At 44.4% G+C, this 26,534-nt stretch overlaps 1 protein-coding gene across 5 annotated transcripts in view; it reads right to left on the reverse strand.

Moving 5' to 3' along the window:
- Nucleotides 1–26,534, reverse strand: part of ILDR2 (immunoglobulin like domain containing receptor 2) — a 162,443-nt gene that overhangs the window by 58,731 nt on the left and 77,178 nt on the right. For all 5 annotated transcript variants that reach the window (XM_072138888.1, XM_072138885.1, XM_072138887.1 and 2 more), the window contains exons 2-3: nucleotides 18,907–19,227; nucleotides 15,087–15,206 (exon numbers count right to left, since the gene is read on the reverse strand). In XM_072138888.1, the coding sequence (XP_071994989.1) occupies nucleotides 15,087–15,206; nucleotides 18,907–19,227 (441 nt within the window). The remainder of the gene's footprint in view (nucleotides 1–15,086; nucleotides 15,207–18,906; nucleotides 19,228–26,534) is intronic.

Genomic DNA, 26,534 nt, shown 5'->3' on the forward strand with positions numbered 1-26,534 from the left:
AAGTGGTTTCTGGGAAACTGAAATTCCCTCAAACAGGAAGTCAAGTGGTTTCTGGGAAACTGAAATTCCCTCAAACAGCAAGTCAAGTGGTTTCTGGGAAACTGAAATTCCCTCAAACAGGAAGTCAAGTGGTTTCTGGGAAACTGAAATTCCCTCAAACAGGAAGTCAAGTGGTTTCTGGGAAACTGAAATTCACACAAACAGGAAGTCAAGTGGTTTCTGGGAAACTGAAATTCACACAAACAGCAAGTCAAGTGGTTTCTGGGAAACTGAAATTCCCTCAAACAGGAAGTCAAGTGGTTTCTGGGAAACTGAAATTCCCTCAAACAGGAAGTCAAGTGGTTTCTGGGAAACTGAAATTCCCTCAAACAGGAAGTCAAGTGGTTTCTGGGAAACTGAAATTCACACTAACAGGAAGTCAAGTGGTTTCTGGGAAACTGAAATTCAATCAAACAGGAAGTCAAGTGGTTTCTGGGAAACTGAAATTCCCTCAAACAGCAAGTCAAGTGGTTTCTGGGAAACTGAAATTCCCTCAAACAGGAAGTCAAGTGGTTTCTGGGAAACTGAAATTCCCTCAAACAGGAAGTCAAGTGGTTTCTGGGAAACTGAAATTCACACAAACAGGAAGTCAAGTGGTTTCTGGGAAACTGAAATTCCCTCAAACAGCAAGTCAACTGGTTTCTGGGAAACTGAAATTCAATCAAACAGGAAGTCAAGTGGTTTCTGGGAAACTGAAATTCAATCAAACAGCAAGTCAAGTGGTTTCTGGGAAACTGAAATTCCCTCAAACAGGAAGTCAAGTGGTTTCTGGGAAACTGAAATTCCCTCAAACAGGAAGTCAAGTGGTTTCTGGGAAACTGAAATTCACACAAACAGGAAGTCAAGTGGTTTCTGGGAAACTGAAATTCACACAAACAGCAAGTCAAGTGGTTTCTGGGAAACTGAAATTCAATCAAACAGGAAGTCAAGTTGTTTCTGGGAAACTGAAATTCCCTCAAACAGCAAGTCAAGTGGTTTCTGGGAAACTGAAATTCACACAAACAGGAAGTCAAGTGGTTTCTGGGAAACTGAAATTCACACAAACAGCAAGTCAACTGGTTTCTGGGAAACTGAAATTCAATCAAACAGGAAGTCAACTGGTTTCTGGGAAACTGAAATTCACACAAACAGGAAGTCAAGTGGTTTCTGGGAAACTGAAATTCACACAAACAGGAAGTCAAGTGGTTTTAGGGAAACTGAAATTCAATCAAACAGGAAGTTCTGGTTTCTAGGCAACCAAAACTCATAGACATTGTGGAAAACAATTTGACGCGTTCGACTTGCAGATCTCTTCTGATCAGGCGGCCATTTTTATTTTACGATGTCTTTGTACTTGTAAGAGTTGGGTTTGAAATTTGGAAATAAAAATGTAAAAATATGTCTTTTTTTAAATGTTTACTCGTATAACAGTGACCAAAAGCCAAAGCTCAGGTGTAATGAGAGAGCTGAACGCGCCCGGGGAGACGGTTTACAATAGAGGTGGGACAATACAGCGGCGCGCGCCCTCCGCTCTATGTGACCTTTTCGTTGTCTTTTCATTCTGTGTAGTTTGCTGAAGCAAAAGGTCACGAGTGTCGCCTTTATCTCCCCGCGCAAGCGCTAGGCGAGCAGACTCTCTGCAAGTAAATTACGGCAGGCGCTTCCCCGTCTCTGTACGAGGCTGAATAGAATCTTAATAAGGCAATGGAGTCTACGTCAATGGGGAGCGGCAGCTGTTTTATAGAGACGCCTTCACCACAAAGGAGACAAAACAAAGAGAAACATCAGACGTAACGATAACACAAACAAAAAAGGCCACGCCCATGATTATCTATCAATATGCACTAAAATACTGGAAAATACGCCCTGTTTTTTGGATTTTATTTAATAATTTAATATTTAATTTAATATTTAATTTAATATTTTGACTAATTATAACCAGATAAGAACATTTTGTATGAATTTTTACTAATCTGCTTTTATTTTCTGATTAGCGCCTGATTTCTGTACATGGTTCTGCTGGCGGTTATCGTACCCGAGACCTAATAACAGCATTTAGTGATCAACTTTACTGTAGCCTCATGGCCACAGACAAAAATTGTTAGTAGTGATGTAGTGATGGGTCAGTGTTATCTATATAGAGGTCATTGTACAGGGAGGGGGAGGAGATAAGCTGTGACATCATCTATTGTCAGTCGTGATGTAATGATGGGTCATTGTTATCTATATAGAGGTCATTGTACATGGAGGGGGAGGAGATAAGCTGTGACATCATCTATTGTCAGTAGTGATGTAATGATGGGTCAGTGTTATCTATATAGAGGTCATTGTACAGGGAGGGGGAGGAGATAAGCTGTGACATCATCTATTGTCAGTAGTGATGTAATGATGGGTCAGTGTTATCTATATAGAGGTCATTGTACAGGGAGGGGGAGGAGATAAGCTGTGACATCATCTATTGTCAGTAGTGATGTAATGATGGGTCAGTGTTATCTATATAGAGGTCATTGTACAGGGAGGGGGAGGAGATAAGCTGTGACATCATCTATTGTCAGTAGTGATGTAATGATGGGTCAGTGTTATCTGTATAGAGGTCATTGTACATGGAGGGGGAGGAGATAAGCTGTGACATCATCTATTGTCAGTAGTGATGTAATGATGGGTCAGTGTTATCTATAACACTGCCCCATCATTACATCACTACTGACAATAGATGATGTCACAGCTTATCCCCTCCCCCTCCCTGCACAATGACCTCTAAATAGATAACACTGACCCATCATTACATCACTACTGACAATAAATGATGTCACAGCTTATCTCCTCCCCCTCCCTGTACAATGACTTCTATATAGATAACACTGACCCATCATTACATCACTACTGACAATAGATGATGTCACAGCTTATCCCCTCCCCCTCCCTGTACAATGACCTCTATATAGATAACACTGACCCATCATTACATCACTACTGACAATAGATGATGTCACAGCTTATCTCCTCCCCCTCCCTGTACAATGACCTCTATATAGATAACACTGACCCATCATTACATCACTACTGACAATAGATGATGTCACAGCTTATCTCCTCCCCCTCCCTGTACAATGACCTCTATATAGATAACAATGACCCATCATTACATCACGACTGACAATAGATGATGTCACAGCTTATCTATATAGAGGTCATTGTACAGGGAGGGGGATGTTGCTCCCTGTCTCACCCTCAGTAATGTTCATTTTTTATATGAATAGGAATTTGGAGAGACATACGGACTACAGATAATAAATTATGGCCATATTTTGTACTATTACCATATGGAAGTTCCGCCACATCCCCAGGGGGGTATGTCCTTTGGTTGAACCAGTCTGACGTTTTGAGATAACCCCCCCCCCCCTCCTCCCCCTACAAATGTGGAAAATTTTGAATGACAAAGTCAGAGACCTGTGAACCGCTTACGATGTAAGCACATAATAGGGCGCTTGTTTTTCGGTTCTCTGCACCCCCTCCACTCTCATTTACATTGTGATGTGAGTTTTAGGTATTACGAGATGAAAGGTTCCGAGAAGAGGTTGTCAAGGCAACCTGTAGTTTTCGAGACTATTTCTGTCAATTTTCTTAACTTGCGCAAAAATAAGAAAATGGGCTTAATCTTAATGTAAACAACGTGATGCTGAGCGCTGATCGGTAAGGATGAAGGATTAGGGGTTAATACAAGGAGGAAGCCATGGCCAGCAGGGGGTTAATCTGTACCATGGCCTCCTCTGCTATTTGGTGATAGTTTATGAATTGTTTCTGTATCTAAGCCTTCACTAAACAGAGATCTGGCATGTTCCCCGTGCTCTGATTGTAAAGGGTTAATGTCTACACCACTGATGGTCTAAGGCAATCAAGGGGTTAAATTAAAGGAAATCTACCATCAAAATCCATCCTGATAAACCAGGGGCACCGGGGCTGTGGTAATCTTCTTATATTTGTTCTTCTTCTAAAATCTACTTTTAAAATTATGCTAATGAGCCACAAGGGCTCTGCAGGGCATTACCTGAGCCCCTCTGTACTGCAGCTTCACAGGCTGTTACATGGGAAGTACTCCTGCACCGTGTAACAGCCTGTAAAGCTATAACACAGAGGAGATCTGGTAACGCCCCCAGGGGCTTATTCAAGCTCATTAGCTAATTTTAAAAAATGGGATTTTAGAAGGAAGGAGGCCACGGATAACAAATATCAGAACATTCCCATAGTCCCGGTGCCTGGATCTATGAGTAATGTCCATGGTTTATCAGGATGGATTGTAAAGGTAGATTTCCTTTAAGAATCCTTAATGGTCAAAGGATTCTGTGATGGCCCCTTAGTGATGTGGAGCATGGATCTTTGATAGCCTGCAGACGCTTAGCCGTGGGGCTAATGACTGCCTGCAGGTTCAGGCGTGAAAATTTAGAAAGGTTTTTAGCAGGTGCAGCATGGCCCCTTTTAAGAAAAGTTTGTTTATCCCCCGGGTACATGGGCTAAGTGACTGGGGGTGGGCTACAGGTGTGGGTGGTATCTAGAGGTGGGCAAAAGTGATAAAGCAGGCTGCAAGGGTGATACCACCCTCTTTCCTGCGAATCTTCCCACCCTCCCTCCCCTATTTGTAATTATATCCAATGTCACAGCTGGCACAGGAACCAATTCCCAATTAGTGTAGTTTGAATCTTACGGGGATCCTGCTTGTCTACTTCCTGCTCCCGTTTCAGCACACAGGAAGCGCTTGTGTTTGCTGAGCCAATCAGAAGCTGAGGCAGTCTGAGGCTGAGTGTTAATTTTTCCACAATGGGGCACATTTACTTACCCGGTCCAGTCGCGATCCCGCGGTGCGTTCTCCAACCAGGATTCGGGTCTGCCGGTATTCACTAAGATCGTGCGTCCAATTTCCTGCATGTGTCGCTTCCCCGCTGAGGTCTGCCGGAGTTCACCTTCTTCTTCCCGATGCATGCGAGTGCTTGATCTTGCAACACAAATCCTTTTTAAATTCCGCGTTTTTTCTGAATCCGATGGACCCGCCCCCCCCCCCCATTTCTGTCGCGTGAAAGTCCGACGGGCAATTCGGCGTAAATCGGAAATATTCGGGAAACCCGACAAAAGTGCTGCGTTTGGACACTTAGTAAATGAGCCCCAGTGTCTATGAGGCGCCCAACAGTCCAGAAAACAGTCTTCCCCAAATCCACCCACACTCGCCACATCCACTGAGCCCTTCTGTGTGTACCTGTGTCTCAGTCTCCTCATACATTCTTCCTCTCCGCCCCCTCCCCTGCTCAATGCACATGACAGGAAGTGGGGAGGAGCAGAGGGTGTTGGATGCGCTGTAGAGACTCAGACACAGGCACACACAGCTGCCCCCCCCCCCCCCCCTCAGGACTCACCATGCACTTCTGGCTGTGAGACAGGTATTATTGTGAAATAAAGTTTTATAAAGTACTGAAATGATTTAGAATGCTGACAAATGTATTTTTCCAATCTGCATAGCATAGGCTACTGGAACCTGTCATCAGCTAAGAATGACATTCCTGGTGATAGGTGCGCCTTCTGTAAACTGAATATACATTTTTTATTACCGTCCAGCACTATCGCTGTAAGCAGAGCTGCCACGGTCTGCAATATGCGACACTACGTCAATGACAGCTGCTGACACGAGAAGACTCAGCTGCCGTCAGTGAAGCGCTGACAGCCTGCCTGCCGCTATCATTATTGATGGAGTTCCCGGTGCAGAACCATACACACGGCGCTCCACGCCCGCCATGGAAGATAAGTGGTCTTATCATAGAGGTACAGCCGCCTTCTGCAGACCGTCACTACCAGCGCCTCCATCCAGTAATTTGATGTCTTCGTAGTGTGAATCTTATAGCGAGCGCTTATGTCCAGGGGCCTTCTATTTCAAGATTTAAGGTTTACAGACACAGAATGTAATTTTCCATATGGCTCCTTGTTTACACTCAAAGCCTCCGGGTAATGAAAATCTTTACAAGCTATTGATGTGTAATTCATTATCTGTCCTGTGGTGGCGCTGCAGAGGAATGTAATGCTTGCTGTTAGGATTACAGGTGATTGCTGTTTGTTACAGCAGGAAGAAACTTTATGTTCAGCTCTGTTCACATAAGTGACGGAGGTCAGTCCCATGATAGACACCCAACAGATCCCATGTCAGACCCAGGATAGACACCCAACAGATCCCATGTCAGCCCCGTGATAGACACCCAACAGATCCCATGTCAGCCCCATGAAAGAAACCCAACAGATCTCATGTCAGCACCATGATAGACACCCAACAGATCCCATGGCAGACCCAGGATAGACACCCAACAGATCCCATGTCAGACCCAGGATAGACACCCAACAGATCCCATGTCAGACCCAGGATAGACACCCAACAGATCTCATGTCAGCCCCAAGATAGACACCCAACAGATCTCATGTCAGCACCATGATAGACACCCAACAGATCCCATGGCAGACCCAGGATAGACACCCAACAGATCCCATGTCAGACCCAGGATAGACACCCAACAGATCTCATGTCAGACCCACGATAGACACCCAACAGATCCCATGTCAGCCCCATGATAGACACCCAACAGATCTCATGTCAGCACCATGATAGACACCCAACAGATCCCATGGCAGACCCAGGATAGACACCCAACAGATCCCATGTCAGACCCAGGATAGACACCCAACAGATCTCATGTCAGACCCACGGTAGACACCCAACAGATCCCATGTCAGCCCCATGATAGACACCCAACAGGTCCCATGTCAGCACCATGATAGACACCCAACAGGTCCCATGTCAGCACCATGATAGACACCCAACAGATCCCATGTCAGCCCCATGATAGGCACCCAACAGATCCCATGTCAGCCTCATGATAGACACCCAACAGATCCCATGTCAGCACCATGATAGACACCCAACAGATCCCATATCAGCCCCATGATAGACACCCAACAGATCCCATGTCAGCACCATGATAGACACCCAACAGATCCCATATCAGCCCCACGATAGACACCCAACAGATCCCATGTCAGCCCCATGATAGACACCCTACAGATCTCATGTCAGCCCCATGATAGACACCCAACAGATCCCATGTCAGCCCCATGATAGACACCCAACAGATCCCATGTCAGCCCCATGATAGACACCCAACAGATCCCATGTCAGCCCCATGATAGACACCCAACAGATCTCATGTCAGCCCCATGATAGACACCCAACAGATCCCATGTCAGCACCATGATACACACCCAACAGATCCCATGTCGGCACCATGAAGGAAAGCCAATTGATCCCACACCCTGTACTATTATGGAAACCCAACAGACCCCATACCACCTCCATGATAGATATCCAATAGATCCCATGTCAGCCCCATGATAGACACCCAACAGATCCCATGTCAGCCCCATGATAGACACCCAACAGATCCCATGTCAGCCCCACGATAGACACCCAACAGATCCCATGTCAGCCCCATGGTAGACACCCAACAGATCTCATGTCAGCCCCATGATAGACACCCAACAGATCCCATGTCAGCCCCATGATAGACACCCAACAGATCCCATGTCAGCCCCATGATAGACACCCAACAGATCCCATGTCAGGCCCATGATAGACACCCAACAGATCTCATGTCAGCCCCATGATAGACACCCAACAGATCTCATGTCAGCCCCATGATACACACCCAACAGATCCCATGTCAGCACCATGATACACACCCAACAGATCTCATGTCAGCCCCAGGATAGACACCCAACAGATCTCATGTCAGACCCATGATACACACCCAACAGATCCCATGTCGGCACCATGAAGGAAAGCCAATTGATCCCACACCCTGTACTATTATGGAAACCCAACAGACCCCATACCACCTCCATGATAGATATCCAATAGACTCCATGCCTGCGCCATGAGGGGAACCAATGAACCACATGCCAGCACCATGATGGAAACTCATAGATGCCATGCAAGCTTCATAATGGAAACCCAAAAGAACCCCAAGGATAGAGGATTAAACACTTATGGTGAGGTTTTATAAGATCCCAAGCTAGCACCATAACAGACACCCAACAAACCACATGCCAGGACAATGATGGGCACCCAATAGACCCTATGCCAGGACCACAAGGGACCAGGTCAAATTGCAGCACCATGATGGACACCCAACAAGTCCCCTGCCAGTACCATGAAGGAAAGCCAATTGATCCCTTGCCCAGTATTATGATGGAAACCCAACTGACCCCATGCCAGTTCCATGATAGAAACTCAACGGACATCACCCCAGCTCCATGAGGGGAACCAATGAACCCATGCCAGTACTATGATGGAAACCCAGCTGACCCCATGCCAGTTCCTTGATAGGAACCCAAAGGACATCATGCCAGCTCAATGATAGAAACCCTACAGACCCCATGCCTGCACCATGATGGAAACTCATAGATGCCATACAAGCTTCATGATGGAAATCCAAAAAATCCAAGCCAAAAATTCTATAGACCCCATGCCAGAATCATGCCAAAAACTCAACAGACCCAATGCCATCACCATGATTGAAAACCCAGCAGACCCTATGCCACAACCACATTCAATATATAGACCACCGATTTATGTGAGTGATTGTGTAATGCTTCATCTGTCCTCTGATGGTGATGTAGAGGATTAAACACTTATGGTCAGGTTTCATAAGACCCCATGCCAGCACCATGACTAAGCAAGCAACTCAATGACACCACCATGACAAACACCCAACAAACCACATGCCAGGAAAATGATGGAAACCCAATAGACCCTATGCCAGGACCACAAGGGACCAGGTCACGTCCAAGCACCAAGATGGACACCTAACAGGTCCATGCCGGGACCATAAGGGAAACCAAATAGATACCATTCCAATACCATGAGGGACACCCAACTGGTCACATGACAGCACCAAGATGGACACACAACATGCCTTATACATGCACCAAGATGGACACCCAACAGGTTCCATGCAAGCAGCAAGATGAAAACCAAACAGACTCTATGACAACCTAAATAACTGATGCCAGCACAGTGACAGAAACCAAACAGAACCCGTACCAGAACCATGATAACAACTTAACAGCAGGATGGACATCCAACAACCATTGGCATTGGTGTCCATCATCTGATGGATCCAAAGTATCCGGCAAGTCTGGGAATGTCCAGAGGAGAACCCCTCTACTACCGGCTCATGTTCCTCTCATCATGAAGACGACTGATCATCACCTTCTGATAAATCACGGCCTACATCACTTCTTATATTATTTTTTTTATTTCGAAAGCTCTATAATTTCAAGGGTCTTGTTGAATCTCAAGGGTCTTTTTGATGAATTATCTTCTACTCGAGAACCTAATTCTGAGAGAATCAGAAGACAGGAAGGTTATTATCTAATCTTTGTACAGAAGATCAAACCGAGGGCTTTCCATATGTGTAGACACAAGGGCCGGGGGGGAGGAATAATCATACATGTCGGCGGCTTGAGGTATCTTTAAAACGGTGGAGTCAACTGTGACTTTTTGAGGGCAAAAAGTTGCGTGATAATCGGAAGATCTTTAGCAAGGTCTGAATTCTTGCATAAGAGTAGAGATAAGCAGAATCGATGTTGGCATTCAGGTTCGGACGCCCTGGCCAGTCGTACCTGTGGCTAGCAGCTAGAAGTGTCATTCGCCTGGCCGGCTGTTATGCCACCAATCCGGCAATTTGTCTGGGTCGAACCCCAAACGGAAACATCAGGTCTGCTCATCTCTGGTTAAGAGTTACCCAAGAATCAGCTGATGATAGCGAGACCTCCAGTGGCTATATATATTGGGGCAGATTTACTTACCCGGTCCATTCGCGATCCAGCGGCGCGTTCTCTGCGCTGGATTCGGGTCCGGCCGGGATTTAATAAGGGAGTTCCTCCAGTTCCTCCAGGTCCACCAGGTGGCGCTGCTGCGCTGAAAGGAGCATATGAATGCGCTGGAATTCACCGAGGCCGGCTGAGTGAAAGTAAGCGCGTCCTGAGCGACACATTTTCCGTTTTTAAATGCAGCGGTTTTTCCGAATACGTCGGGTTTTCATTCCGCCACGCCCCCCGATTTCCGTTGCGTGCATGCCGGCGCCGATGCGCCACAATCCGATCGCATGTGCCAAAATCCCGGGGCAATTCAGGTACAATCGGCGCAAGTCGGAAATATTCGGGTAACACGTCGGTAAAACGCGAATCGGGCCCTTAGTAAATGAACCCCAAAGTGTACAATCTCCCTGCAGTGCCCCCGCAGGAGAAGCTAAGTATTACAACCAAATAATACATAGATAACCTTGGTTCTTCAGACAAGTAGACGTCCTCTGCACTTGATCGTGGAGTCTTCCACAAATGTTTTTTTTAATCTGACAACCCCTTTAAATCCATTTCCCCTTTATTATCTACGTCTTTCTGCACAGAGCTTCTCCCCCGCTCGCTCCAGGCAGATTTTAAACTTTTATTTCCTTAATTCAATCCGGTGAAGGGAAAATGTCAGGAGGTAGCATCTGCTTTTCCGTCTAATTAATCTGCGGCCGAATGAGCAGCACTGCTGTAGCGGTGATGATTTACCAACATTGTCATCTCCGCGACCTTTCTGCGTCGCTATCCGGAGTGGAATCAATGTAATCCTTTAGGACAGATGAACGCCTCGTGTTTACCTAGGACTCTCCGTTTTGCACGAGGGATGGAAGTTGCGTTATTCAATGAGCGCATCACATGGGATCCTGGAGAAGATTACTGGGGGGAGGGGGGTGTCAATGGTGACCCTGGTACCGGCAGCTGCCTGCAGGCACGGGACATGCCCCTTCTCCATTGTTATTGGGGGATTTTGTAATTAAAGGGTTATCCCGCTTTATGTAATCGCTGCATAAAAGTGACCAGAACACACACCCCAAGCTACAATCCTGGAATATAAATCTATGTATCACAGTCCTGCTGCTACTAACAAGATGCACAGATGTCTGAGTACACATCTATCCAGGGACAATACATAACACTGGCTGCAGAGAGCCCAGAACACAGCAGTGTGAGGACATGTCCCCAGTGCAATCGGTGAAGCTACAATCCAGGTATATAAATCTATGTATCACAGTCCTGCTGCTACTAACAAGAAACACAGATGTCTGAGTACACATCTCTCCAGGGACAATACCTAACACTGTTTGTAGAAAGCACAGAACACAGCAGTGTGAGGACATGTCTCCAGTGCAATCGGTGAAGCTACAATCCTCAAATATAAATCCATATAACACAGTCCCCCGGCTACTAACAAGATACACAGATGTCTGAGTACACATCTATCCAGGGAAAATACATAACACTGGCTGCGGAGAGACCAGGACACAGCAGTGTGAGGACATGTCCCCAGTGCAACCGGTGAAGCTACAATCCTAGAATATAAATCCATATATTACAGTCCTGCTGCTACCAACAATTTACACAAAGGTCTGATTACACATCTCTCCAGGGACAATACCTAACACTGGCTGTAGAAAGCACAGAACACAGCAGTGTGAGGACATGTCTCCAGTCTAATAGGTGAAGCTAAAATAATCCTGGAATATAAATCCATATATTACAGTCCTGCTGCTACTAACAAGATACACAGATGGCTGAGTACACATCTCTCCAGGGACAATACCTAACACTGGCTGCAGAGAGCCCAGAATATCCATACGTCTGCCCCGGATCTGCCATTTACTAAAATCTGATCCACAGAATTATTCTGCGATTAACCCCTGCTGTCCTGTCACTGCGGGGGTGAAGGGGTTAATTATTCTTGGAGACTTTGCTTCACTTGCTATTCTGTGTTTAGACACCAAAGACGTCAAAAAATGGGGAGCTATCTGGCAGGCGCAGCGCTCACAGCTGCGGTGTATTCCCGAGAGGTGGAAATATTAAAAGTTTAATGGCCCCTCCGTCACCAGCTGCAGTAACGACGTCTTCCTAAATGAATTACACATTAAACACTGCGTTTAAGAAGAAATTATACCTCCGAGCCTGGCGGGAGGAGCGCAGCCGTACAGGAGCACATCCAGGGAATCCTCCTCACCATTATATCATTAGGGAATCCCCGGCCTCTCCGTCTTATGGAGGGCACCCGGGGGTTAACCCTATAGAGTGGCGCTTGTCTCTTGTGTATACATTGTGTAAGTTCCATGCAAGAGGCGAGTGCACCCAAGTCGTGTCACCCACGACAGGAGCACCCTGATCCATTGTGTAATCTCCACTTAGCAACATTGTTTCACTTCATCTTTTGTTCCCTGTAACATTCTATACCCGGCAAAACCTCGACCAAGCCTCGATACCATCACATGAGCTTGTGGTTACCACTGGGGTGCACTGGGCCAGTATTAAGGGGTCACATTGGGGTGCACACGGGTTAGTGTTGGATAGGTTCACATTTACCAGTGGGGTGCCACAGGGGTCAGTATTAGGGAAGGGTCATAGTTACATGTGGGGTGTCACAGGGGTCAGTATTGGGAGGTCACAGTTACCAGTGGGGTATCACAGGGGTCAGTATTGATGGGGTGGGTCACAGTTACCAGTGAGGTGCCACAAGGGTCAGTATTGGAGGGGGTCACAGTTTTCAGGTGCCACAAGGGTCACAGTTACGAGTCAAGTGCCACAGAGGTCAGTATTGGGGGGCTCACAGTTACTAGTCGGGTGTCACAGGGGTCAGTATTGGGGGCTCACAGTTACTAGTCGGGTGTCACAGGTATCAGTATTGGAGGGAATCACAGTTTTTAGTGAAGTGCCACAGGGGTCACAGTTAGGAGTCAAGTGCCACAGGGGTCAGTATTGGAGGGGTCACAGTTACTAGTTGGGTGTCACAGGGGTCAGTATTGGAGGGAATCACAGTTTTTAGTGAAGTGCCACAGGGGTCACAGTTAGGAGTCAAGTGCCACAGGGCTCAGTATTGGAGGAGTCACATTTACCAATGAGGTTCCACAGGGGTCAGTATTGGGGGGTTCACAGTTACTGGTCAGGTGTCACAGGGTACAGTATTGGGGGGGGGGTTACAGTTACTAGTCGGGTGTCACAGGGTTCAGTATTGGGAGGTAACAGTTTTCAGTGAGGTGCCACAGGGGTCAGTATTGGGGGGGCTCACAGTTACTAGTCGGGTGTCACAGGGGTCAGTATTGGGGGGCTCACAGTTACTAGTCGGGTGTCACAGGTATCAGTATTGGAGGGAATCACAGTTTTTAGTGAAGTGCCACAGGGGTCACAGTTAGGAGTCAAGTGCCACAGGGGTCAGTATTGGAGGAGTCACATTTACCAATGAGGTTCCACAGGGGTCAGTATTCGGGGGTTCACAGTTACTGGTCGGGTGTCACAGGGTTCAGTATTGGGGGGAGGTTACAGTTACTAGCCGGGTGTCACAGGGTTCAGTATTGGGGGGGGGGGGGTTTACAGTTACTGGTCGGGTGTCACAGGGGTCAGTATTGGGGGGGGGGGTTACAGTTACTGGTCGGGTGTCACAGGGGTCAGTATTGATGGGGTGGGTCACAGTTACCAGTGAGGTGCCACAAGGGTCAATACTGGGGGGATCACAGTTGCTAGTAAGGTGCCACAGGGGTCAGTATTGGAGGGGGTCACAGTTTTCAGGTGCCACAAGGGTCACAGTTATGAGTCAAGTGCCACAGAGGTCAGTATTGGGGGGGTCACAGTTACGAGTCAAGTGCCACAGAGGTCAGTATTGGGGGGCTCACAGTTACTAGTCGGGTGTCACAGGGGTCAGTATTGGGGGGCTCACAGTTACTAGTTGGGTGTCACAGGGGTCACAGTTACTAGTCGGGTGTCACAGGGGTCAGTATTGGGGGGCTCACAGTTACTAGTCGGGTGTCACAGAGGTCAGTATTGGGGGGCTCACAGTTACTAGTCGGGTGTCACAGGGGTCAGTATTGGGGGGCTCACAGTTACTAGTTGGGTGTCATAGGGGTCACAGTTACTAGTCGGGTGTCACAGGGGTCAGTATTGGGGGGCTCACAGTTACTAGTCGGGTGTCACAGGGGTCAGTATTGGGGGGCTCACAGTTACTAGTCGGGTGTCACAGAGGTCAGTATTGGGGGGCTCACAGTTACTAGTCGGGTGTCACAGGGGTCAGTATTGGGGGGCTCACAGTTACTAGTTGGGTGTCACAGGGGTCAGTATTGGAGGGAATCACAGTTTTTAGTGAAGTGCCACAGGGGTCACAGTTAGGAGTCAAGTGCCACAGGGCTCAGTATTGGAGGAGTCACATTTACCAATGAGGTTCCACAGGGGTCAGTATTGGAGGAGTCACATTTACCAATGAGGTTCCACAGGGGTCAGTATTGGGGGGTTCACAGTTACTGGTCAGGTGTCACAGGGTACAGTATTGGGGGGGGGTTACAGTTACTAGTCGGGTGTCACAGGGTTCAGTATTGGGGAGGTAACAGTTTTCAGTGAGGTGCCACAGGGGTCAGTATTGAAGGGGGTCACAGCTTTTAGTGAGGTGCAACATGGGTCAGCATTGTAGGGGTCGCAGTGAGGTGCAATTGGGGTCACTAGTGGGGGGGGGGGGTCAGTATTGGGGAAGTTACCAGCACCCCTTAAGAACTATAAAGAGACAAAGGTCAGACGGATAGGTGTATAATGTATGACGATGTAATAAATTAGGGGCATCCTCTGCTGGCGCCAGGGAATATTGAATCTGCCGCACAAATCAGAGGTCTAGATAAATGTTGTGTACTGTGAAGCCTACACACACTAGATTTGGGCAGCACTTGCTCACCCCTGGATGTGGATGACATTGTTACGGTTTTCTCACCAAAGAAAAGAAGCACAGGATAATAATAGCTTCCAACGATAAATCCTCAGTCAGTAAATGGCTGATAACAGAGGACAATGCGCTGGATTACTGAACATGACAATGGTAGATAACATTCGATATATCCTTACAGACATTTCTGCTGTTATAAAGGATTGCTCCGCCCACTTGTATATCAGTATAGGATAGTGGTACGTACCCATCACGAGGACCTCCACCCGATCCTCATTCTTGCCTTCCAGGTCGTCAGAGACAGCGACGAGGCAGTAATAGAGGCCGCTGTCCCCCCACTGCACGGTGCCAAACTGGAGGTCCGCATCTAGGAACAACAACAACGACCAGAAGTGTTATCAGAGGCACGAGAGAGTCTGCATGGGATCTGAGGTATGTGTAAGGGATCTGTGGAGTCTTATGTGATCCTGAGAGCTTGTATGGGATCTGGGGAGCCTGTATGGGATCTGGGGAGCCTGCATGGGATCTGGGGAGCCAGTGTGGGACCTTGGGAGCCTGTCTGTGATCTGGGTGTCTCTAGGGGATCTGGGGGTGGGGGCTGTAGGGGATCTCAAGAGCCTGTATGTAATCTGGGGAGCCCTTATGGGATTTGGGGAGCCTGTCTTTGATCTAGGAATCCTGAATGGGATCTCAGGAGCCTGTAGGGGACCTCTGGAGCCTGTAGGGGATCTCTGGAGCCTTATGGGATATTGGGAGCCTGTATGGGATCTGGGGAGTCTTATGGGATCTTGGAAGTCTGTATGGGATCTGGGGAGCCTGCCTATGATCTGGGGAGCCTGTCTGTGATCTGAGGAGCTTGTCTGTGGTCTGTAAGCCAGTCTGTGATCTAGGTATCCTGTAGGGCAGTGGTGGCGAACCTATGGCACGTGTGCCAAACAGGGCACGCGGAGCCCTCTCTGCTGGCACGCACGCCATTGCCTCCACCATGTGATTTATTAATGGAGCTCCGGCCAGGCTACAAGCTGTTGCTACGTGCCGGAGCTCCAGTGATTCTCTGAGCATCGGAGAGGCAGAGCAGAGACTAACACGCTGGCAGTATTATTTGGCATCACTGCTGTAGGGGATCTCTGGACCCTTATGCAATCTTGGGAGCCTGTATGGATTCTGGTGAGTCTGTAGGGGATCTGAGGAGCCTGTTTGGGATTTTGGAGCCTGTATGGGATTGGGGGAGCACGACTGTGATCTGAGGATCCTGTATGGGTATCATAGCATCAACCTCTACCGGCAGGGGGTGAGATTTCTCTCTCTATTACACAACACGGATCTGAATACAACAAAATCTATAATAACTGCATCCACACTAATAATATTTCCATCCCTCATTCTGTGCCGGACACATAAAATCTGTGAAGCGAAAAATGGAAAATAATAATGATTAGGAGCTGATAAGAGTAATGGCTGCAATAAACAGTGTCCTAGAGAGTGACGGAGGCCTCCATAATGACGTGCACGGCCCTGCACCCGCAGCACGGTGATATCACCTCATAGCAGAAAAATATGGCTGCACACAAAGAGCGCCGCACCAGTCCACAGGCGGCATCTGGTACTGCAGCTCAACTTCAGTAAAATATGAATGTGAATATGTGTTGAAATGCGATACCAAGCACCACCTGCAGAGAGAGGGGGCGCCGCTCCCCTCTCTCTGCAGGTGGTGTGTATAAAGAGCTGTGGAAAGGGAATAAGGCTTTCCAGTCATCATAGCCCTTTAAGGACTTTTGCAGTTGAATATTTTACTTTAGCTATTTTTTTTCATTTTGGGATACAAATTATTTATTGCCGAACTTCTATGAACTTTTTTAACAAATTATAAAAATAGCTGTTTTGATATTTTTAATTAACGGTGATCACCGCACGACATAACTTGGTAACTTTATTCCCCTGCTGTTCTTCTACACCTACAGAGCGGGCTGACATTTAAGGACCATTTTATTTCTTTATTTTAATCAATTATTATTATTGTTTTGTTGTTAAACGGATGTTAATTTAATGACTTTTACTGTGGAGACTAAATACTGTGCAAATTCACGAGGAAATATACGTTTTCTTTCTTTAGATTTTTTATATGATTTTTTTTTTACTATATTTTATTATTTTTATTAATTTAATTCATATTTATTCATTTCTCCATCTATTATTATACGCACATGGGGATCTGAATATGCAATGATTTGATACATAGTATCACTGATAGACGGCCTATTAGACCCTGCCTCTGGCAGACACTAAGCACTGAGGTCTTCATTTGGCCCCCGGTTGTCCTGCACTACAGATGGACCTATGTGAACTCGCTGCAAGGTATCAGAAGAGGTGAGTGAAACACTTCATTAAAGTCACTATAAGTTAAAGGAAATCTACCATCAAAATCCATCATGATAAAACAGGGACATTACTCATAGATCCAGGCACCGTGACTGGGGAAATTTTCTTATATTTGTTATCCATGACCTCCTTATTGCTCAAATCAACTTTTACAATTATGCTAATGAGTTTGAAGGGTTACCAGGGTGCCGTGCTGTGATAAAACAAGGGCACTTACTCATAGATCCAGGCACCGTGACTGTGGTATCTTCTTATATTTGTTATCAATGGCCTCGTTATTGCTCAAATCAACTTTAAAAATTATGCTAATGAGCTTGAAGGGTTACCAGGGACCTCTGTACTTTGGTTTCAAAGGCTGTTACACTGTGAAGGGGCTATTCCTCCATCCCACTGTGTGAGATTACATCAGACAGAGGGAGGGGGAGCAGTGGGAGGGGGAGACAGTGTAACAGCCTGCGAAGCTACAGCACAGAAAGGCTCAGGTAACCCTTCAGGTTCATTAACATAATAATAAAAGTTGATTTTAGAAGGAAGAAGGGTATGGATAACACATATAAGAAGATTATCACGGTCCTGTAATTTTGATTACATAGATATTTCCCCTCCTATAAGCATTTGGACCAGGTAGTTAGGACGTGAGTAGGCAGCGAGGTGGAGCCGGCAGCCTCTGGAAAACCTGCAGATACAACCCCTTATAAGTTATAATCAACTTATATTAATGACAAAATAAAAAATGTACAAAAATAAAACACAACCTGAGCGTTAGATGACGGCATCAGCTCTGCTACTCCTGAATCTCCAGTCCCAGCTCGGTCTAAGCCGGTAGATTTGCTCTAATACACGTCCCTACTACAATTTCCATATTGGCAGAGACCCAGCTTTTTCAGGATCTAGTCAGTATAATACAATGTATGACGCATCCAGCTCTGCCGACTGTAACGAGCCGCTCGTTATCTCGCTTTCCATCAGTGATCGCGGTCCTGCAGGATTAGATCCGGGAGACTGGGAGGGGGCGGGGCTGACGTTTGTTACATAATTTACAGGAAAATTGCTACTTTTTATTAAAGGATCCGATACATAATAAAATCATAGAATAGAATGTACAGAAAACTGCAAATATGAGGGGCGATGACAAAGGAGTAATCTAGAATATATTATGTATAAACCTCTAATATCAGACTGGTGGGGGTCGGACACCCCCTTTCAAGTTAAGATGTCCTCACCTGCTGATAACAATGGCACAGGAAGTAGACAGCGCCGTCTCTGTGTAGTGGTGATACTGAGTAGCTGCACCTTAGCTCCAATCAAAATGAATATATGCTGGTATGCAGTAACCTGGTCTGACCACTACAGACAGAACGGCGCTGTCTGCTTCCTGTTCCATTCCTTATACACTGATCTGTGGGGGTTCTGGGTGTCAGACCCCCCCACTAATCAGATACTGAGGACATTTTCTAAGGATATGTTGTTACACAGTTGACATTTTCTGATCATGTTACTCTTAAATCAGTTAAAATTGTATTTTATGATACGGAGGACCAAACCCTCAGGTGCCCCTGAGCTACACAGTAAAATTCACGTGGGAATCCCCATTAATGCATGTGATGGCCCCTATTATGTGGGTTAAGCATAACCAGAAGTCTTAGGACAACCCCTTTAAGAGACCAGTATACTAAAAGCTAACGTACCGTTTACAATGGTGACCGGACGCCCCTTGTAGAAGTCTCCCAGGGTCACGCTGTCTCCCAGTTTGGAGGCCACGGGTCGCACCGTCCGGCTGCCGTCGGCACAGTCCAGGTACTGGTTGCCCCCCATGTTGGCTTTGTTTGGCGGTTTTCCGATGCCCAGCGCCTCCTCTGTACGATCCTGGCAAAAAGACTTGTACTTCCACTGCACCAGGACGGGCTGCGAGGAGGTGGTGGAGTAATGGCACCGCAACAAGGTGGACTGGAAGAGCATGACCGACTTCTTGTGGTCAGGCATCGTCACCTGCACCGCGTGGGACACACCTGAGGGAGGAGAACACAGAACCAGTCATTACCCATCATAACCAGTACACAAAGCAGAGCAATGGGGGCAGATACACAAGACCCATTATATATAGCTGATGTACAATTCATGTGATACACAATACACAGAACAAGTATAGAACCCATTTACCATATACACAGGATTGTATCTTTAATACTATGCAGATCATTATCATGTACAAGAATATAACTACTATAATACTTCTCCCTATGTACAGGAATATAACTACTGCAATACTTCTCCCTATGTACAAGAATATAACTACTATAATACTGCCCCCTATGTACAAGAATATAACTACTATAATACTGCCCCCTATGTACAAGAATATAACTACTATAATACTGCCCCCTATGTACAAGAATATAACTACTATAATACTGCCCCCTATGTACAGGAATATAACTATAATACTGTCCCCTATGTACAGGAATATAACTACTATAATACTGTCCCCTATGTACAAGAATATAACTACTATAATACTGCCCCCTATGTACAAGAATATAACTACTATAATACTGCCCCCTATGTACAAGAATATAACTACTATAATACTGCTCCCTATGTACAAGAATATAACTACTATAATAATACCCCTATGTACAGGAATATAACTACTATAATACTGCCCCCTATGTACAAGAATATAACTACTATAATACTGCCCCCTATGTACAAGAATATAACTACTATAATACTGCCCCCTATGTACAGGAATATAACTACTATAATACTGCCCCCTATGTACAAGAATATAACTACTATAATACTGCCCCCTATGTACAGGAATATAACTACTATAATACTGCCCCCTATGTACAGGAATATAACTACTATAATACTGCCCCCTATGTACAAGAATATAACTACTATAATACTGCCCCCTATGTACAGGAATATAACTACTATAATACTGCCCCCTATGTACAGGAATATAACTACTATAATACTTCTCCCTATGTACAAGAATATAACTACTATAATACTGCCCCCTATGTACAAGAATATAACTACTATAATACTGCCCCCTATGTACAAGAATATAACTACTATAATACTGCTCCCTATGTACAAGAATATAACTACTATAATACTGTCCCCTATGTACAGGAATATAACTACTATAATACTGCCCCCTATGTACAGGAATATAACTACTATAATACTGCCCCCTATGTACAGGAATATAACTACTATAATACTGCCCCCTATGTACAAGAATATAACTACTATAATACTGCCCCCTATGTACAGAAATATAACTACTATAATACTGCCCCCTATGTACAAGAATATAACTACTATAATACTGCCCCTATGTACAAGAATATAACTACTATAATACTGCCCCCTATGTACAGGAATATAACTACTATAATACTGCCCCCTATGTACGGGAATATAACTACTATAATACTGCCCCTATGTACAAGAATATAACTACTATAATACTGCCCCTATGTACAAGAATATAACTACTATAATACTGCCCCCTATGTACAGGAATATAACTACTATAATACTGCCCCCTATGTACAAGAATATAACTACTATAATACTGCTCCCTATGTACAAGAATATAACTACTATAATAATACCCCTATGTACAGGAATATAACTACTATAATACTGCCCCCTATGTACAAGAATATAACTACTATAATACTGCCCCCTATGTACAAGAATATAACTACTATAATACTGCCCCCTATGTACAGGAATATAACTACTATAATACTGCCCCCTATGTACAGGAATATAACTACTATAATACTGCCCCCTATGTACAAGAATATAACTACTATAATACTGCCCCCTATGTACAAGAATATAACTACTATAATACTGCCCCCTATGTACAGGAATATAACTACTATAATACTGCCCCTATGTACAAGAATTTAACTACTATAATACTGCCCCCTATGTACAAGAATATAACTACTATAATACTGCCCCCTATGTACAGGAATATAACTACTATAATACTGCTCCCTATGTACAGGAATATAACTACTATAATACTGCCCCCTATGTACAGGAATATAACTACTATAATACTGCCCCCTATGTACAAGAATATAACTACTATAATACTGCCTCCTATGTACAGGAATATAACTACTATAATACTGCCCCTTATGTACAGGAATATAACTACTATAATACTGCCCCTATGTACAAGAATATAACTACTATAATACTGCCCCCTATGTACAAGAATATAACTACTATAATACTGCCTCCTATGTACAGGAATATAACTACTATAATACTGCCCCCTATGTACAGGAATATAACTACTATAATACTTCTCCCTATGTACAAGAATATAACTACTATAATACTGCCCCCTATGTACAAGAATATAACTACTATAATACTGCCCCCTATGTACAAGAATATAACTACTATAATACTGCTCCCTATGTACAAGAATATAACTACTATAATACTGTCCCCTATGTACAGGAATATAACTACTATAATACTGCCCCCTATGTACAGGAATATAACTACTATAATACTGCCCCCTATGTACAGGAATATAACTACTATAATACTGCCCCCTATGTACAAGAATATAACTACTATAATACTGCACCCTATGTACAGAAATATAACTACTATAATACTGCCCCCTATGTACAAGAATATAACTACTATAATACTGCCCCTATGTACAAGAATATAACTACTATAATACTGCCCCCTATGTACAGGAATATAACTACTATAATACTGCCCCCTATGTACGGGAATATAACTACTATAATACTGCCCCTATGTACAAGAATATAACTACTATAATACTGCCCCTATGTACAAGAATATAACTACTATAATACTGCCCCTATGTACAAGAATATAACTACTATAATACTGCCCCCTATGTACAGGAATATAACTACTATAATACTGCCCCCTATGTACAGGAATATAACTACTATAATACTGCCCCCTATGTACAAGAATATAACTACTATAATACTGCCCCCTATGTACAAGAATATAACTACTATAATACTGCCCCCTATGTACAGGAATATAACTACTATAATACTGCCCCTATGTACAAGAATTTAACTACTATAATACTGCCCCCTATGTACAAGAATATAACTACTATAATACTGCCCCCTATGTACAGGAATATAACTACTATAATACTGCTCCCTATGTACAGGAATATAACTACTATAATACTGCCCCCTATGTACAGGAATATAACTACTATAATACTGCCCCCTATGTACAAGAATATAACTACTATAATACTGCCTCCTATGTACAGGAATATAACTACTATAATACTGCCCCTTATGTACAGGAATATAACTACTATAATACTGCCCCTATGTACAAGAATATAACTACTATAATACTGCCCCCTATGTACAAGAATATAACTACTATAATACTGCCTCCTATGTACAGGAATATAACTACTATAATACTGCCCCCTATGTACAGGAATATAACTACTATAATACTTCTCCCTATGTACAAGAATATAACTACTATAATACTGCCCCCTATGTACAAGAATATAACTACTATAATACTGCCCCCTATGTTCAAGAATATAACTACTATAATACTGCTCCCTATGTACAAGAATATAACTACTATAATACTGTCCCCTATGTACAGGAATATAACTACTATAATACTGCCCCCTATGTACAGGAATATAACTACTATAATACTGCCCCCTATGTACAGGAATATAACTACTATAATACTGCCCCCTATGTACAAGAATATAACTACTATAATACTGCCCCCTATGTACAGAAATATAACTACTATAATACTGCCCCCTATGTACAAGAATATAACTACTATAATACTGCCCCTATGTACAAGAATATAACTACTATAATACTGCCCCCTATGTACAGGAATATAACTACTATAATACTGCCCCCTATGTACGGGAATATAACTACTATAATACTGCCCCTATGTACAAGAATATAACTACTATAATACTGCCCCTATGTACAAGAATATAACTACTATAATACTGCCCCCTATGTACAGGAATATAACTACTATAATACTGCCCCCTATGTACAGGAATATAACTACTATAATACTGCCCCCTATGTACAAGAATATAACTACTATAATACTGCCCCCTATGTACAGGAATATAACTACTATAATACTGCTCCCTATGAACAGGAATATAACTACTATAATACTGCTACCTATGAACAGTGCCCCCATGTATCGCTTGTCACAGTGCCCCCCATGAAATAAAGCAGGGTGCAATAGTAGTCACAGGTGATGTGATGCTCTGCAGGCCGGCAGTACATTACATAGATGTGTGCCGGCTGAGCAAAATGGGTCATGATTACCGACAGGTCTCCGGGGAGACTCTCTGTGGTCCAGGATACGACAAAAATTCCAGGTCACGGTATTTGGGAACACTCCACTCCCACAAGAGCACAAAGACAAAGGAACTTCTAGGAAATAATTACGCTGCCTCCTAATGGCCTGTCCTCCCGTCATAACCTACTTTCTAAAATTAAGCGAGAAATCCTTAAAGGCATATTTACCGCCGCGCCTGATATTTATAGACGCAGGAATAATAGATGGAGCACGACAAGTATACGCACAACCTGCAGCTGAGGAGCCGAGCTATTTATAAGGCGAGTAACCCATATTCCTCACCCCATCCCGTCCTGGAACACCCACACTGCCAACCCTGACACATATACGTCACCACCTACTATGCATAGCAGACATCATGTATAATGCTCCAGTCACTGCCAAAGCTCCATTCACATTTCTTCCAAATTTCCTATTGCTCAGCTGACAGGGTCAATAGTTACAGTAGGTCACGGAGTACGGATATAGCAAGAAGAATTGTGAATGCAGCTCTGGATGTAACTAGAGGAGATGTGATGACTTAACATCACTGAGAAAATGGAATCAATGTATAATGTGAAGTCTCAGGACTATGTAATCGATTTTCAATTTGATATTAAGATCTCTGCTTGCTGGCAGTGAATGTATTCTGTCTGATGTGAAGCTTCTGTTGTGTAGGTCGTTACGGTCAGTGCTCCTTCTTGTAATGAGCCTAGTTTCTGGAGGACTAATACTTCATGTGGCCTGTGAGGGCGCTGTTTGGAAACTAAACACATGCTACTATCAGATTGCTGGAGGTTCTAGTATCCTCATTGCATTTAATGGCAGTCTACTTCTGGGATGTATCATCAAATAACGATTGGGGGGCTGACCACCACCGGGATACAAAGTGGATTTTTGTGTGCATTAAAGGGGTATTCTTCCCACAAAAACAAGATTCTTAAATATACTCAATATAACAAAATAACATATTCTCTAATTCACTGTTATTAACAAAAGTACAGCATTTCAAAGATATAATTCCAATCCGTTTCTTCGATTGTACTGGGATCCGACCCTAAATCAGAAGTCTAGGGTCGGGCAGGACAGATTTTTCTCCTGTTTGACGCTGCACTGATCTTCTCTCTGCATTCCAAGACGAGCTCACACACACACACACACACAGACTTCCTGCCAGCAAGCAGCGTGCACAGACTTACTGTACAAGCTACAGACAGAGAAGGGGAGGGAGGCACAGCAGACCTAACAGTTTATGTTATGGCTGTGATAGCAGAGCTGAGAATGTCATGTGTAATATGCATCTCTTGGTCCTCATCATCTCTGATCTGTCTCATCTTTCTTTTTATGTGTCAGATACTAGTAGAATGTTCAGAAGCTAAATGAAAGTGTAGATAAACCTATACCCTGATAATATAAGCACATTGTCAGCACACAGCATCTCATAGAAGAGACATGAAGTGTCTGCTTAGAGACACTCTGGAATTTTACACTGAGCAGCCTTTATTGTGTAAACATCACTAGGGGATTGAAATTTGAGAATTTTCTTTCACGGACAAACCCCTTTACGAGGGGTGTATGAATTTAGGAAAACCATGCTAAAACAGCCATTTAGGGCTCTTCCGCTCCATCGTTAGAAAAATCAATGAGAGATGTGTATTACTTTATATCACCTTTGATGCCGCTGCAAGAAAACAGAACACTTTCTTCTGACTGATCATTGCTGATTCTGGAATTTCTATTGTGCCTAATTTTTCAGCACAATTATATGAAAAACTTAGTACTTACCCCCGATGCTCCCCAAAGCTCCTTTTCTCTCTTTGGGTTTGTGTTTAACGGGTCCAAGCATTCGGCCACCATGTTCTCGCCACCTGATGACATCATAGTGTGTGTTTGTGGGCAGAGCACTTGCACCTGTCTCTACCCGTTACACAGGAAGCCGTGACGAAGGAGAACCAGAGGTAAGTACTTGATTTATTTTTTTTTATATAAAAAGGGGCTGCTGCTTGGCATTTCAGTAGTGGAGGAGAATATTGGAAATGTTATCAGTGAGGGGAGGCTGCTGGGCATTCCATTAGTGATGGGAAGCTGCTGGACATTTCATTATTGAGGGGGAGGCTGCTGAGCATTTAATTATTGAGGGGGAGGCTGCTGGGCATTTCATTATTGAGGGGGAGGCTGCTGGGCATTTCATTAGTGATGGGGAGGCTGCTGAGCATTTCATTAGTGATGGGGAGGCTGCTGGGCATTTCATTAGTGAGGGGAGGCTGCTGGGCATTTCATTAGTGAGGGGAGGCTGCTGGCCATTTCATTAGTGAGGGGAGGCTGCTGGCCATTTCATTAGTGAGGGGAGGCTGCTGGCCATTTCATTAGTGAGGGGAGGCTGCTGGCCATTTCATTAATGGTACAAAATGAGAAAAAAGAGAGAGAGCCAGGTGGTTGCGCTTGTAACCAAAAGATGTAGGAAGGAATAAGTAGAATGGAATCTTCTAGGGTAGCAAAGGTTCACAATATTTATTGGTAGCTGGATCTTTTGCTACCAATAAATATTGTGAACCTTTGCTACCCTAGAAGATTCCATTCTACTTATTCCTTCCTACATCTTTTGGTTACAAGCGCAACCACCTGGCTTTCTCTCTTTTTTCTCATTTTGTACCATTTACGTTACGGTGCCTTTGGCTACCGGTCCTCTAGAGAGCCTACGTGTTGCTGCAGTAACCTTAAACTGTACCTTTTGAACAAATAACAAGAAATCTTCTTCCTATTGGATAAAATAAAACCACTTACCCACAAGTGGTCACCAGGTGAGCACCCATTCTCTCACCACATTTGGCACCTACTTGTCTTTACGATATCACGCGAGGCGCCGTCCTCTCCCGTTGTTGTTTTTGTTTTTCCTTTTCCC

This window comes from Engystomops pustulosus, chromosome 2 (assembly GCF_040894005.1).
Source record: "Engystomops pustulosus chromosome 2, aEngPut4.maternal, whole genome shotgun sequence".
NCBI classification, from domain to species: Eukaryota; Metazoa; Chordata; class Amphibia; order Anura; family Leptodactylidae; genus Engystomops; species Engystomops pustulosus.